Here is a 14,547-nt window from a genome sequence, read left to right as displayed (position 1 = left end):
GCGCGCGCGCGCGTGAGGCCGAGGGGCAGCCGCTGCCGCCCGCCCTCCTCCTCCTCCTCCCTCCTCCCCTCAGCGCTCGGCGGGAAGGGCGCCAGCCGCCCCCTCGGCGCGGCCACTCCCCTCCGCCACGCCGGGCTGCTCCGATGCCGCCGCGGGGCCGCTGAGCCCGCGCCTGGATGCTCATCTCCTTCTCCTCTCTTCCCTCCCGCAGGCGGCGGCAGCGGCTCCGGCTCCCTCTCAGCCCCCGGCCGCCTCCGAAGGGATGCTGGAGAAACTAGAGCTCGAAGATGAAGGTAAAGCCGGGGGGCGCGGGGGCGGGTAGGTGGGCGCGCACACTCACAACACGCACACTCACAACACGCACACTCACACACACGCACACACTCACACACACACACGGCGGTAGGGGGGAGGCAGCCCTCACGGCACCCCCCCCCCATCCCCTTTAAAACGCTCTTTCTCCTCTAGTACGTCCGCGATGCCAAATATAGACTTTGAGGGCCAGGCGCAAGCGGTGAAAGCTCCTTGAGCTAAAGCTCCTGTTCCCCATGGGATACGCGTACATCTGCTAAAAAATGGACAGCCATAAACAAAATTTTCCCTCGCCGGCTGCTTTTTTTTTTTTTGTGCTGTTCTTAGCTGTCTTACTACGCTCCGCGCAGCCCGTGGGCTGTTCCTCAGAGAGGAACTCCGGGCCAGTTTACGTATCTTGCAGCCGCTAAGCTGCATCTTAGCGAAAAGCGTTAATGCTTTTCACTAACTTGAACAACGCATTCACTTACCTCTTAAAAAAAAGATCCGTGCTACGTATCATGAGCTTTCATTTTTAGAAAGAATTAGGTTGGTGGATGCACTAGTGGGCACATGGATAACCTCTCTGCTCGGTGTTGTAAGGTGGCTAAAACTTCCTGGGATGCGTTTGACTGGAGTTGTTAACCGGTATTGTAAAATGTAGGACACATATTTAAGGGAAACTTTGAAAATAGTAGGCTGAGTCATTCTGTGAAAAGAAACGTCGAAGGCAGTGTGCTAATAAGCCAGCTTCTTGGTTACTGTCATGCTTTTTGCAGTTGGTAGGACTGGTCTGACAAAATAACAGCTTTATTCTAAAGTGTGTACGTACGTGTGTAAAAAGAAGCTCTTAACAACTGGATCCCTTAAGGGTTTTTGTTTGTTTGTTTTTGTTTGTTTTTTTCTTTTTTAAGAAGTCCAGACGAAGCTTGAATTGTAGAGTAATGAAATACTTGCACCTTTGTGAATTTTGAATGTGAATAAATATGAATATTTGCAAGGAATTTGTTACTAACTTGTAGTTACTCTTCTTGCACTGTTTAACTTTTTTTTTTTTGTTATGACTTGACTTTTTTATGCTTATTCTAGACTGTTTAAACTGAAGAGCTGGTTTATATAAATGTGTGTGTGTGTTTGTATAAATCTGGTTACTTCTAGAGAGTGGATTCTAAAAACCTGCTGACTCACTAACAATTAAGCCATTTTAAAAACTATTTTAAACACTTTAGAAATTGCTGTATCTGAAAAGGATGTCTAAAAAAAAAAAAAGCCCTCAGTTTTGGAACACCTTTGCAATTTTAACGTTAATGTCATGTAGTATTGTTTGGAGATATTTGATTAGGCTGAATATCTGTTTGTCTCTAAATCATTGGAATAGGATAACCTGACTTCTTTTCTTCAGAAAGTTTGGTGGTTGCTGCTGGTTTTCAAACTTTTGATTAATTTTAGTGTCTCTGAATTCTTTTAACTTTAAAACTAAGACTTTGCCTGGGGGTACCCGGACTGGTTTGGGGAGAGCAGTTCAGGGATCTGTCAAAAGTGATTGCTTAATAGCAAACCTGTGACCAGTTCAAAATAGTATGTGAACTTTGAAAGGAATTGGTCACCTCACTAGCCTTCCGGATTAGAGTAAAACCTAGTTTTATGCCTAATTTTGAAGCCAAATGGAAAGGATATCTAATGCTGTATTCAGAGGATAAGATGCAAGTAACATATGTCTTACTGTCCAGAATGCTAGATGAGTCCTGTAGAAGGAGAATGATAGAAAATTGGGATGCAGATGGAAATGCAGCAGCTAAGTTGCAGTACCTGTTTTATGACCTAAATTTTTGGACTGGATGCTGTAGTTGCATTTATGCTAATATAGGGGCTGGGGGGAATAAAATAAGGTTTGACAGGGCTCACTGTTTTTGTTGAATGGCAAGTAGTAAGTGCTCAGAGGTTGGGTAACTTCTTTGAAATCTTGATTACATTTCATTAAGTGGATGCAGCAACATTGTAACTGATGATCTTTTGTCAGATTCCAAGTGGGCTCTCTCCAGTGATACCTAAAATTGTAAGTTAAATTAGAAATTTGAAACTTGTTTTGAAGCTGCTTTTCTGACTGCCTCTACTTCTAAATATTTCACCTTTCTAGCTTTCAAGTTTCTGTATCCATCAACAGTTGATAGTTATCTTGTGTATCAAATTATGCTGCAGTTCTTTTGAAACAGAGCTTAATAAAAAGAGCTGAAAAGTGAGGCTCACTGTGTGCAGAGAATGCTTTCCAGTATGCTAAAATGGATTTTTGCTTGTCATTCTCCTCAAAGGTTACACAAATGAGAATGTGAAAGTGCAGAAGGCATTCATTTAATTTGAATTCTAATTAAGAGGGTTAAATTGAAAAAGTAGTACAAGAAAGACATATACTCTGAGTAGCACTGTAATGAATATACAGTCTAGCCTGATGAGATGATTTCTAAATAAAATGGTGCTGTCAGCTCAAGGGGAATATTTTTTTCCCTGGTCTGAACACTCTGTAGCTAATGAGCGTGGACAGTGTGGTGCATGCTGTTAATACCGTCCCAGAAAGAAGTGCTGGTGTTCCTCTTTTTTGTTTATGTCATGTATGTGACTGGATTCTCTAGGATCAATGTAACTTTTTATTGCTTGGCTACTAGTTCTCTTCTCTTGTTTGGCTTGACAATACTGTTCTCATGTGAGGTGTAAGAGCAAATCGCACTGAAATGATGTTTAACAGTGTCAGCTGCACTACACCTGAAATAAGAGAGGCCATAGGCTGATATGTGCACAGAGGGGAAGGACTGGATAGACCAGTGGATATTTATTTTGTTTAGGATTCTCTTACCATCAAGGATGTTCTGTTTAAAATAAACAGAGAACTTATTAGGTAAAATACAGTGAATTCATCCTGTTCAGTGTTCTTTGGGGGTGGGAATGACCTACCTAAGTCTTCTCTAACAGAAAGCTACCTCTTGATGGGTGAAGAGTTTCTCATTGTAGCCTGAAATAGATTAGTGCGGAGGCACCTCATCTGATAAACATATATAAACTGTCACAAGTCGTTTGTGCAATCATGTTTTATATTGAGGTAGAATAAGCAAACACTAGAGCTGTTCTTTGCTTCAGATCAATGTCAGGAGTCGTCTGGGGTTTTATGTTCTGGAGAGTAGGATGAGTTTGGAAAAGAACAAGGACAAATTATTCTGAAGATCTAACAGGAAAAAAAGGCTTTAGTTAACTATTTACACTGATTAGCTTTAATTTATTAAGCTGGAATTCCAGAAATGGTTGTGTTACGGCAGCTACCTGTGCTGCAAGAGTGGAGCCTGGGTGAGAGCAGCAAACCCATACCTGTCAATTGTATGACTTTAATTGGTATAGTTTTAGCATGTTATTTTGGAAACTATTTTTATTGCAGTGTTGACTCATATCCGTGTCTGCCACCTTCCATTTGTTCAATTTGGCAATAATGTAGTAGCTACTGATGCAGCAGAATTAACTACTTTTGTTTGTCATCTGCTAGCCTAAGGAACCTTTGCAAGGTATTTTACGCAGACCAAGTTAAGTTAATTGCATGTTTCTCCAGTGCTCAAGTCCTAGTCCAGGAAAAAGAATTCTGCAAACTATGTCCAGCAGTTGTAGCATTTGCATCGTGGGACTGATGCACTGGCTCTTGAGTGCAGTACCTCCCTGGATTGTTGCACAAAATAGCATTTAGACAGTTATATGATTAACAGTTTGCATTAGAATGGAATCTCTCATAGCAATGCTCTGGCCTTCATCTCATTTTCTTCTTTTGTATCATGCATCTCCTATGTCATGTGCTTGTTTCTGACTGACTCTTGAAATAGACTTTCACCAGTAATTGCATCTCCTCTTAACTAATTGTTGCGTCTGGATTAATTCCTCCCCCACTCTGTGGATTTTCTAGAAACTGATTTCTTATTAAGCTTTTATTATCTGCCAGCTTCCCACTGTCAACTGAATTTCTGAATCAAGGTATGAAAACGGAGGTTGTGTTTGGGTGAAAAAGAATTACGAGAAGTTAGTAATAAGATGCATGTTGATGTGCATATGACATTTTTGTTTGATTCTTAAGGCTGAAGGGTCAAGTGTTTAGGTTAGGAAATACTATACTTAAAGTATTTTTTTGCAACTGTAACTCATTTCTAATAARCATTCATTATGCAGTTGTTAAAGCTGGAGCTTTGTGAAGTAGAGGCAGAGTATTCTGCACACAAGATGTGCTTTAGGGTATTAGGGTATGTAGTAATGGAGGATGCCTTACGTTACCTTTTCTACAACAGATTAGAATCCTAAGTGAATGTGGTAAGATATCACTAAGCAGAGGTAATAGTTTTGGTATTGAGAGGAAATCATACTCTCTGAAGTCAGGATTATTTCCTTTTCTCCTCAGCATTCCTCTGTGGTGTAAGAAGAAGCACAATAGCAGATTCCTTAAAAAAAAAAAAAACTATTACTTTTTGGTGCTTTTTATTTTCCTGGATATCTGATTTGAAGTAATACTGAACACTTGTATTTGACATTATATTCAACCACTGCTCCTGCTGTGTTTACTCAGTTTTTATTTTTTCTGTCATTTTGCAACAAAACATATCAAGGGGATGAAGAACTTCCCTGTTCTTAATGACTCTGGGAAGTATATCGCAATGTATCTGGGGCATTCAAGTTCTAAACTTTATTGGCTTATGCAAGAAATTACGATCTAGTGCCTTGCTGTCATAGGCAACTTCATGTCCTTTTGCTACCATTTTAATATATAGTAACATCATAGAAGCATTTCTCATGGAAACTTTAATCTTCAAAGTTGAAAGATGGAAATTATGTATAGAGTTATATACAAGTAAAGGTATAAAGCCTTCTCTGAGCAGTGCAAAGGAAGGTATTTGGAGTTTTGTTTCTTAGTTGAAGGTTGTTTGTCCATGAGATTTACACATAGATCATTACCTTGTGTACATGGTTCTTTCTGTTATCCCAGTGCTCCTTATCCAGCCTGTCTTAACTCTTTCTTTACTTCTATGTAAGATACAACTGTTATTCTTAATTTAGTCTTAAAATGGGGAAAGCTCTACTTTGTCTTGACTAGGGAATATTTTGTTTATAGCACCTGAAGAACACAAAGTAGCAACCAGTCTTTTCGAGAAACAAACTTTTTAGGGTTTATCCCTTTGGCAAGCAATGTTTCAGTGTTGCAAAAGATGCATTACTTTTACAGAGGACATACTCTAAAACTCTTTGCTTCTGGTTTTGGGCATGCAGGAGCTTCTCCATGGGAAAGCTTCCAGAATACCTTAATATGGTCAAAACAACTTATTTTCCCTAATTGCATTCTTGGAAATAATGAAACTGTTTTTATGGTTTCATGGCTGAGACTTCCTAAAAAAAAATTAGGGAAAAATGTCTGGCATGGAGACCTTGAGTCCAGATGATCACTTTGGCAAAGCTGCAAACAACTGAAAACAGGATCTTATAGGAAGTGTTGGAGCTGATTATGTAGTATTGCACTTGCATGATTTGCAAACAGAATCTTCCCAGTAAAAGCCATTATTAGCCAGCCGTCATCTGTGAGGAGTATTAAGACAACCTGGTATTCCCCTACACTTGAAAGACGTTGTTACTTCAGGTGTATGTATGTGTGTTGGTCTCTGGTGGCCAAGATGAAATACTGTTTTACAATAACCAGCACTGTACAGTCTTGCTAGTGCTATTGCTTTTCTCTGCATCAGATAAGGGCCACTGCCAGTTCTGCTAATAACTTCCATGTGGTTCTTCCTTGACTTAACACTGTTTGAGTTCATAGTGAGCTGTCACAGTTGATAAGCAGCTGCTTGTCATAAGTTCAAAGGCTTTGGACAGTGACATCTCAACTTCCAAGTGTCCTGAGAATCCCTAACATACTGATTTAGAGGTATAGAGTTTGCAGAGATACACATTTGAGTAATTATAGAGGTGGCAGATATGACAATATCAGTGTTGCCTTACAGCTGACTGCCAGATACTGTTACTTGCCTCTGACTGCCTTGCTGAGCGTTAGCAGGATTGAGTAGGGCAGCTATTGATTCTCCTCCTCAAGAAACTTTCTGTGTGGTGATCTGCCACATTCTGTCTGGTAGCCTCTCTGTTGCCCTATGCACGCAGGGAGGACAGTATAGAAAGAGTAATATTATCATCTTGGTAGTGTGACAACCTCAGCTGGTACACTTGGCTCTCCTGATTAAGTCAGTGCTTTGGGGCATGACTGAGTACTAAATGAAGGTGACCTCATTTAAACTGAAGTAATGCCAGTGTGACAAGAATGACAGCAGAATACTTGCTCGTGCCATACCATTCTCCTATGCAAGTTGGCCCAACCTAGCTGTTGCTAAACCGTCATAAGAGACGTTCATGCTTACTAACCACCTGCAATAGATGTGACTGTCCTTTAAGACAGGACTCTTCTAATATGTGCTGTGTTTTGGATAACTGGAGGCTAGATTATCACAATGCGTTGTCTGTGGGGCCTCTTGTAAGACAGGTCACTTAAAACAGCACTGCTTTCTGTTAAGAACTCTTTCCTGGGTACCTCTAAGCTGTCCTCAGTTACTTTATTGATTTGAAAATTTTGACTTCCAGGACTTAGAACTGTACTAGCATTGCACAGGGGGAAAAAAAATTAGATAGGGCCAAAATGTTTTAAAGAATGTAGCATTTCCAGCATAAGTACAAGAGTCGATGGTACTGTTCTTCATAACAGTTCTTCCCTCTTGAAACAAAACTTACCTATCCACACTGAGGCTGTTTGCCTTTGGATGCATGTTGTGGTGGGCTATGCTGTGGCTCTTAGAGTAGAAAGGACTCTACTAACAAAGTGACGATTGTGGAGTTTGGGGGGAAAATCCTTCTGTGGAAGGGTTACACTAGTGGTTACTATTAATGTATTGCCAAAATAGTTGAGCAGGGTAAAGCTGTGTTTGACAGTTAGTTGCCCAACTTGGCATCAAGGAGCTTTGGAAAGCCCTACACTTCTAAAAGTCAACCATGTCTAACATGTTTTCAAATGTGAATGTGATGTGGAAACTTCCAAGACAGCCTTTGAATTTTATTTGAATAAATTTAACTTTTTAAAAAAATGATTCCTTCCTCTCTATTCAATTTTATATTAATTTTGCTGTTTTATGTAAATCAGTTTGAAGAACTCTATTGATAGTTAAAACATTGCCAAATTTRACTGTGGAAAAATTAAATTTTCATATGCTGTAAACTAATGGTTTTATTTTTTATGTGATTTAAAAAAAAATTAAACAAGGCTGKTTTTTTTTTTTCCCTTTCTCTGTGTTTTGTGACTGAATAGTTAGCTCTGACACTGAGTGTTTTCAGAAACGGAATTAAACTTTCTTGCTTTCACCATTCCCTTAAACTGTAGCATTCTCTTCTGCTGCTAAGCTTGTTTGAATTTGTACTGATGTAAAAAGACAGAAGATATTTGAGATGCTGGAAAAGTGAGCAAACTGGAATAGGTGTGTAGAAGAGGGCCATTCATGTGAGCAGGGAATATAGAACTTATCTTGAGGTTGGAAACTGAAAGGCTTTCTTCATTTGGCTTAATAGAAGGAAGGCCAAGAAGGAATATGATAACCCCATATAAGTACATCCTGGAAGAGGCAGGAAGGCGGTAAACACCAAGGAGGAAAATTAGCTGAAGAACAACACTGGCACAAGAACAAATGGGTTTAAACTCTTCCCGTATAAACTTTGAAATAGTATTTTAACTTCCAGCCTAATTACTAGAGGAATGAGTTTGTAGAATAGACTTCCAATGCTTCGAATCATTTTAAGGTGGMGCAGGGTTGCTGTGTCGGGGATCACGTTTCCCTGCAATCGAAGGCTCTGAACAGCGTAATACAGAAGGTGAATGCTTGTCTTTTCTTTGTTTTACACATGCAGTTGCATGTTTATCTCCTGCCGTAGCCTTGCTTGAACTCCCTAGGATTCTTGATTTTTAAAAAATAAACAAAAACCCCACTTTGTACAGTGTGGATATCGTGAGTTCAGAGGAAGATGATCAATAGAATTTCTAAACTAGGATTAAGAAAAGTGTATCTGAATATACAGTATTGAATGTGTATTGGATCTCACCTACTTTACTTAGGAAATTGCTAATTCTATTTCTGTATAGCTTCAAGCAATTCAGCTGCCAATAGATAGGTTTCTTAAGTGATATATTGAAGCCAGATTTATAATCTATTAAAATGTGCATACAGATTCACAAACTGTAAGAAGAAATAGCAATAATAGCTAGTCAGAAAATATTGACATGCATAGGGATTGAAGCAGAAGCAATGTATATATAAGGAGGGGCTAGAGAAAAATAAAAATCTAAGTACTGAATTATTAAAAGCTTAAAGTTAGGATGTTGTAAGTAGTTATTCAGGGCTTGATACCAACAGTTGAAAAATTGACATGAGAAATGCCTGAAATGCTCACTTACAGTGCACTTTATTAGCTTGGACAAAATTGTTTCTCCAGCAAAATTAAAGATTAAACTTGATCCTAAGTCCTCAGTCTTATGCCTAAAATTTTTTTCTTCTGTATAACATTTTATATATATAAAATGATGCTTTCAGGTTAGAATCTTAGTATACTGTGGAAAAAGGTCTTTTAAAGATTAGATGCTTGCCCTGTTCAATAAGGATATGGCTGTGGCTTGTGAAGATGTATTCATATTAAAAATGCTTGTGTTGTAGATGGTACTTTGGTTAAGATGCATGTTTAGGTTTGGTTTTAAATTAATGTCTAACAGAGTTTAATGCATATCTCTTTTCTAAAGTGTGTGTACAGTATATGCATGTAGTAGGATTTATGCTTCCATGCTTCCTTTAAAGAAACTGCACAATTTATTATTTTTTTTTAACCAATCTTTCTTTATAGGCAGTATTTCTAAGGATACGGGTTAGTTTATTCTTTCATTAAGCGCTTACCTTAAATCTTCCTTGAACTCAACCCTCCAGCATATGGCTCTTAATAATCAAAGACTTAATACCATTTTTGGGTTCTTGTGTTTTGTGGCCTGCATCTCTCAATCTTGAAGAGCATGCCTACATTCCAGACAGGCGACATCTTAAATTAGATCTTTGTTTGGGATGCTTGGAGAAAAATCATGCTGCTTGTTGTCAAGGAAAGAACTTGAACATGTTTTAGAAAATTCTTTAGGTTAACTCATTCTTTATTGTGGTGAAAATCATAGAAACATTGTTAGGTTGCAGTCTGAAGTTGCTCCCTTTATTCATAAAACCTCACTGATGTAGTTTTCCTCAAATACAAATCTTGACCGAAAATTGATTTAAGTGCAGTAGGCGGTTTTTAAAGTCTTCGGTTAGACTTGTGATACTGCTATTCCCCAGTTGTTTAGTCCCAAGGCAGTTCTGGCTTGTAAATAAGTGAGCTTCTCTGCCTGCCTGGACAAGAAATGCAGAGTTACTTTGATTAGCTCTCGAATGTGAAATTTCTTAAGCTGCTCGTCACTTTGTCTGCCTCAAATCTCACATAATCACTTATTTATCCACACAGCCAGCAGAGAGCTACAGTATAAAATAAGTGTTAATTTCTCAGCCCATTTACCAGGACCCTTTAACTCCAAAAACGAGAAGCAAAATTCAATGCAGGATTTCTAAGCATGCTGTGAATACAAGGAATATTGAAAACAAATGTTGAATCTTTTATTGTTTCAGGCAGCTATTTGTATTTGTTTTCTTTTTTAAGTCTTAGGGGTATTATTAAAGTTTTGGGAATTGGAGATTTTTAATCCTCAAAACCTGGAACTGTGGATCTTTTGAAGTATTCTCGGGTGCTGATAGTCTATTTTGTTTTTCGCTAAAGCAGGATGTGCCTAGGCAGTTGCTGACAACATTTATCTCATTCCATGCTTAGGACCTTTAGGGACAATATCCCAGGGCTGCCTAGTTCTGTGTTTAGCCAACTTCAAGAGTGAGGAGTGGTTGATAATTCTCCAACAGGTGTGTGTTTTGGGTTTTGTTTTTGTTTTGTTTTTAAAAAGCAAGGTACCTGCTCCCCCCACCCCCCCGCATTGTACTGCCCTGAATGGCGCTTGCTCTTCGACTCACTCTGTCACCCAACAGCAGCACAAATCACCTGAATAACAATAGCTTAGTTTTTCCTCAGTTGTAGTGCTATTTAGTCGCTCTCCTAATTTGTGTTTGTCCAGTGGAATGCTCTTTTCTGATTCTGATATTCTTTGGAAGGTAATATTAACTCCAAATGATTTATGAATTCAGTTTGAAGATATCCTGCATCTTAAAGTCTGGCAACTGCTTCTAGCCCCTTTTGCAAACTCGTGAAAGCCTGTTCTATTCCTTTTTTGAAGATCACTAAAGAGAATGTTGAATAAAATGTAGCCCTGATCCTCTGATACTTTTTCTGGAGTGACTTCTCTGTGAAACATCAAGCTACTGGTAAAAACTGTTCAAGAGTAACTTGTGGAAAGCTAAAACAAGACATGTGGTCGTGCTGTGTTTTTTGTCCCTGAAATCTCTTTTCCCATCCATGTTCCTCCAATAATTTTTGCACATGGTAGTCAATTTCAGTTAAAATTCTCAGAAATGAAGGTTTCAAACAACTCAAGCTTTCAAACAACTCAGCTGTCAAGCTTTTTGAAAGTGGGAAGAGAGCATCCTTCTTTAAAACCTCAGCCGTACAGAAGAGCTATAGCATGAACTTGCAGTGTTCTGCGCTGAGTGATTCACATGAGACACTGTAAATGCAATTTGAGAAGAATTTGAATTGAAGCTCACATCTTCTTGAACACATTTGTCATCCAGTCTTGCAGACTCGCTGAAAAAGAGGTTTTAATAGTTTTGCTACAGTGAAGTGCTTGTTGTGCACCTACATTGTGGTGATTCTAACATATCTTTTTATTTGTAATAGTATCATCTTGCTTAAAAATCAATACAGGCATACCTCAGAGATACTGCGGGTTTGGTTCCAGACCACCGCAATAAAGCAAATATTGCAATAAAGTGAGTCACATGAATTTTTTGGTTTCCCAGTGCATATAAAAGTTATGTTTACACTATACTGTAGTCTATTAAGTGTGCAATAGCATTATGTCTAAAAACACAATGTACATACCTTAATTTTATTAACTTTATTTTATAACTTTATTGCTAAAAAATGCTAACCATCATCTGAGCCTTCAGCAAGTCGTAATCTTTTTGTTGATGGTGGGTCTTGCCTCAGTGTTGATGGCTGCTGACTGATCAGCGTGGTGGTTGCTGAAGGTTGGGGTGGCTGTGGCAATTTCTTAAAATAAGACAGCAATGAAGTTTGCTGCATCGATTGACTCTTCCTTTCAGAAAGGACTTCTCTGTAGCATGCGATGCTGTTTGATAGCATTTTACCCACAATAGAACTTCTTTCCAAATTGGAGTCAATCCTCTCAAACCCTGCTGCTGCTTATCAGCTAAGTTTATGTAATATTCTAAATCTTTTGTTGTCATTTCAACAGTGTTCACAGCATCTTCACCAGGAGTAGATTCCATCTCAAGAAACCACTGTCTTTGCTCATCCATAAGAAGCAACTCCTCATCCGTTAGTTTTATCATGAGATTGCAGCAATTCAGTCACATCTTCAGGCTCCACTTCTAATTCTAGTTCTCTTGCTATTTCCACCACATCTGCAGTTACTTCCTCCACGGAAGTCTTGAACCCCTCCAAGTCATCCATGAGGGTTGGAATCAACTTCTTCCAAACTCCTGTTAATGTGGATATTTTGACCTCCTCCCATGAATCAGGAATGTTCTTAATGGCATCTAGAATGGTGAATCCTTTCCAGAAGGTTTTCAATTTACTTTGCCCAGATCCACCAGAGGAATCACTATCTATGGGAGCTATAGCCTTACAAAATGTATTTTTTAAATAATAAGACTTGAAAGTCAAAATTACTGCTTGATCCATGGGCTGCAGAATGGACRTTGTGTTAGCARGCAYGAAAACAACATTAATCTCRTTGTACRTSTCCATCAGAGCTCTTGGGTGACCAGGTGCATTGTCARTGAGCAATATTTGTCAGTAATAWTTGGAAAGGAATCTATTTTTCTGAGCAATAGGTCTCAACAGTGGGCTTAAAATATTCAGTAAACCATGTTGTAAACAGATGTGCTGTCATCCAGGCTTTGTTGYTCCACTTATAGAGCACAGGCAGAGTAGATTTAGCATAATTCTTWAGGGCCCTAGGATTTTCRGAATGGTAAATGAGCRTTGGCTTCAACTTAAAGTCACCAGCTGCATTAGCCCCWAACAAGAAAGGCAGCCTGTCCTTTGAAGCTTTGAAGCTCAGGCATTGACTTCTCCTCTCGAGCTATGAAAGTCCTAGATGGCATCTTCTTCCAGTAGAAGGCTGTTTCATCTACATTGAAAATCTGTGGTTTAGTGTGGCTGCCTTCATCAATTGTCTTAGCTAGATCTTCTGGATAACTTGCTGCAGCTTCTACATCAGCACTTGCTGTTTCACCTTGCACTTTTATGTTATGGAGACGGCTTCTTTCCTGAAACCTCATGAACCAACCTCTGCTAGCTTCAAACTTTTCTTCTGCAGCTTCCTCACCTCTCTCAGCCTTCATAGAATTGAAGGGAGTTAGGGCCTTGCTCTGGATGAGGCTTTGGCTTAAGGGAATGTTGTGGCTGGTTTGATCTTCTATCCAGACCACTAAAACTTTCTCCCTATCAGCAATAAGGCTATTTTGCTTTCTTATCATTTGTGTGTTCACTGGAGTAGCACGTTGAATTTCCTTCAAGAACTTCTCCTTTGCATTCACAACTTGGCTAACTGCTTGGCGCAAGAGGCCAAGCTTTCGGCCTGTCTCTGCTTTTGATATGCCTTCCTCACTAAGCCTCATCATTTCTAGCTTTTGATTTGAAGTGAGAGACGTGTGACTCTTCCTTTCCCTTGAACACTTAGAGGCCATTGTCGGGTTATTAATTGCCCTAATTTCAATATTGTGTCTCAGGGAATAGGGAGGCCCGAGGAGGGAGAGAAATGGAACGGCCGGTTGGTGGAGCAGTCATAACACACACAACATTGATCGATTAAGTTCGTCATCTTATATGAGCGCAGTTCGTGGCGCCCCAAAACAATTACAATCGTAACATCAAAGATCACTGATCACAGATCACCATAACAGATACAATAATAATGAAAAAGTTTGAAATATTGCGAGAAGTGCCAAAATATGACACAGAGACGAAGTGAGCACGTGCTGTTGAGAAAAATGGTGCCGATAGACTTGCTTGACTCAGGGTTGCCACAAACCTTCAATCTGTATTAAAAAAAAAAAAAAGGCAGTATCTGCGAAGTGCAATAAATCAAAGCGCAATAAAACAAGGTATGCCTGTATATCAAATGTATTGTCATTTTTTTCCTCTCTGTTCTTCCCTTCCCCTCCATCAAGGCGACCATTTTATCCTGCGTGAGTTTAAAAACAAACAAACAAAAAACCCCACTCATTAAACTCAGCTGTTCTTGACAAAATGAGATTGGCTTGCTTACTTGCTTTCTATCACCTTCTCCTTTAGGCACTTACAAATACTTTGGCTTTAACAGCTTGTTTTAACATATACCTAGGAATCGGTTATTCTGACTGTTTTTAGAATCTGTTGGGCTCTCCTTTTAAAGACAGGTATTGTATTTTCTCCTTTATGAACTTGCTGAGTTCAGAGCTGGTTGTTTTCAGCTATGGTGACATATGTAATAATTTGCTGTGCCTGCAGCAAGCAACTCCTTGTGACAAGGGGGGGGGGGGGGTTGGAAATCTGAGGTTACCTTAGTTATCTAAGGAGACTGAACAGTTGTGCAAACTCTGAAATTCAGAAGACACATACAAAAACTTGTGTGCAGGAAGGTGTAGGTGCAAGCAATCCTAAATTTTATGTTTTAAAGTGTCTTCAGCAATGATGATCATCATTCCAGAACTGAAATGCCTAAGTTATGGGGGGTTTTTTTGTTTAAGCTCATCATTATTAGTAGATGCAATTAACCTTTTTCTGAAGACTGAAGCAATAAGACAGTGTGGGCTTACTCCTCCATTTATTGTTTACCTGTTAATGTGCCTATTCTTCCCTCTTATTTCATGTACTTCTAGAAATTCTTATTTGCAGGATGGATTACAGTTTGCAGGGTATGGCTTAGTCTTTCTAATGTTATCCCTATGTGTGCATTACTTTTTTTTTTTTTTTCTTTTT

General features: G+C 39.1%; 1 protein-coding gene across 2 annotated transcripts in view; it reads left to right on the top strand.

The window, feature by feature from the left end:
- PRKAG2 (protein kinase AMP-activated non-catalytic subunit gamma 2) overlaps positions 1 to 14,547 on the top strand; it is a 228,256-nt gene that overhangs the window by 172,174 nt on the left and 41,535 nt on the right. Inside the window, exon 5 of one of the 2 annotated variants that reach the window (XM_026091566.1) lies at positions 212 to 293. In XM_026091566.1, the coding sequence (XP_025947351.1) occupies positions 212 to 293 (82 nt within the window). Of the gene's footprint in view, positions 1 to 10; positions 294 to 14,547 lie in introns of those variants that run through there. The other variant, XM_026091565.1, reaches the window with a different exon arrangement.

Source organism: Apteryx rowi, unplaced genomic scaffold (genome assembly GCF_003343035.1).
Source record: "Apteryx rowi isolate R43461 unplaced genomic scaffold, aptRow1 scaffold_91, whole genome shotgun sequence".
Classification (NCBI taxonomy): domain Eukaryota; kingdom Metazoa; phylum Chordata; class Aves; order Apterygiformes; family Apterygidae; genus Apteryx; species Apteryx rowi.
This window is presented reverse-complemented; position numbering and strand designations above follow the sequence as displayed.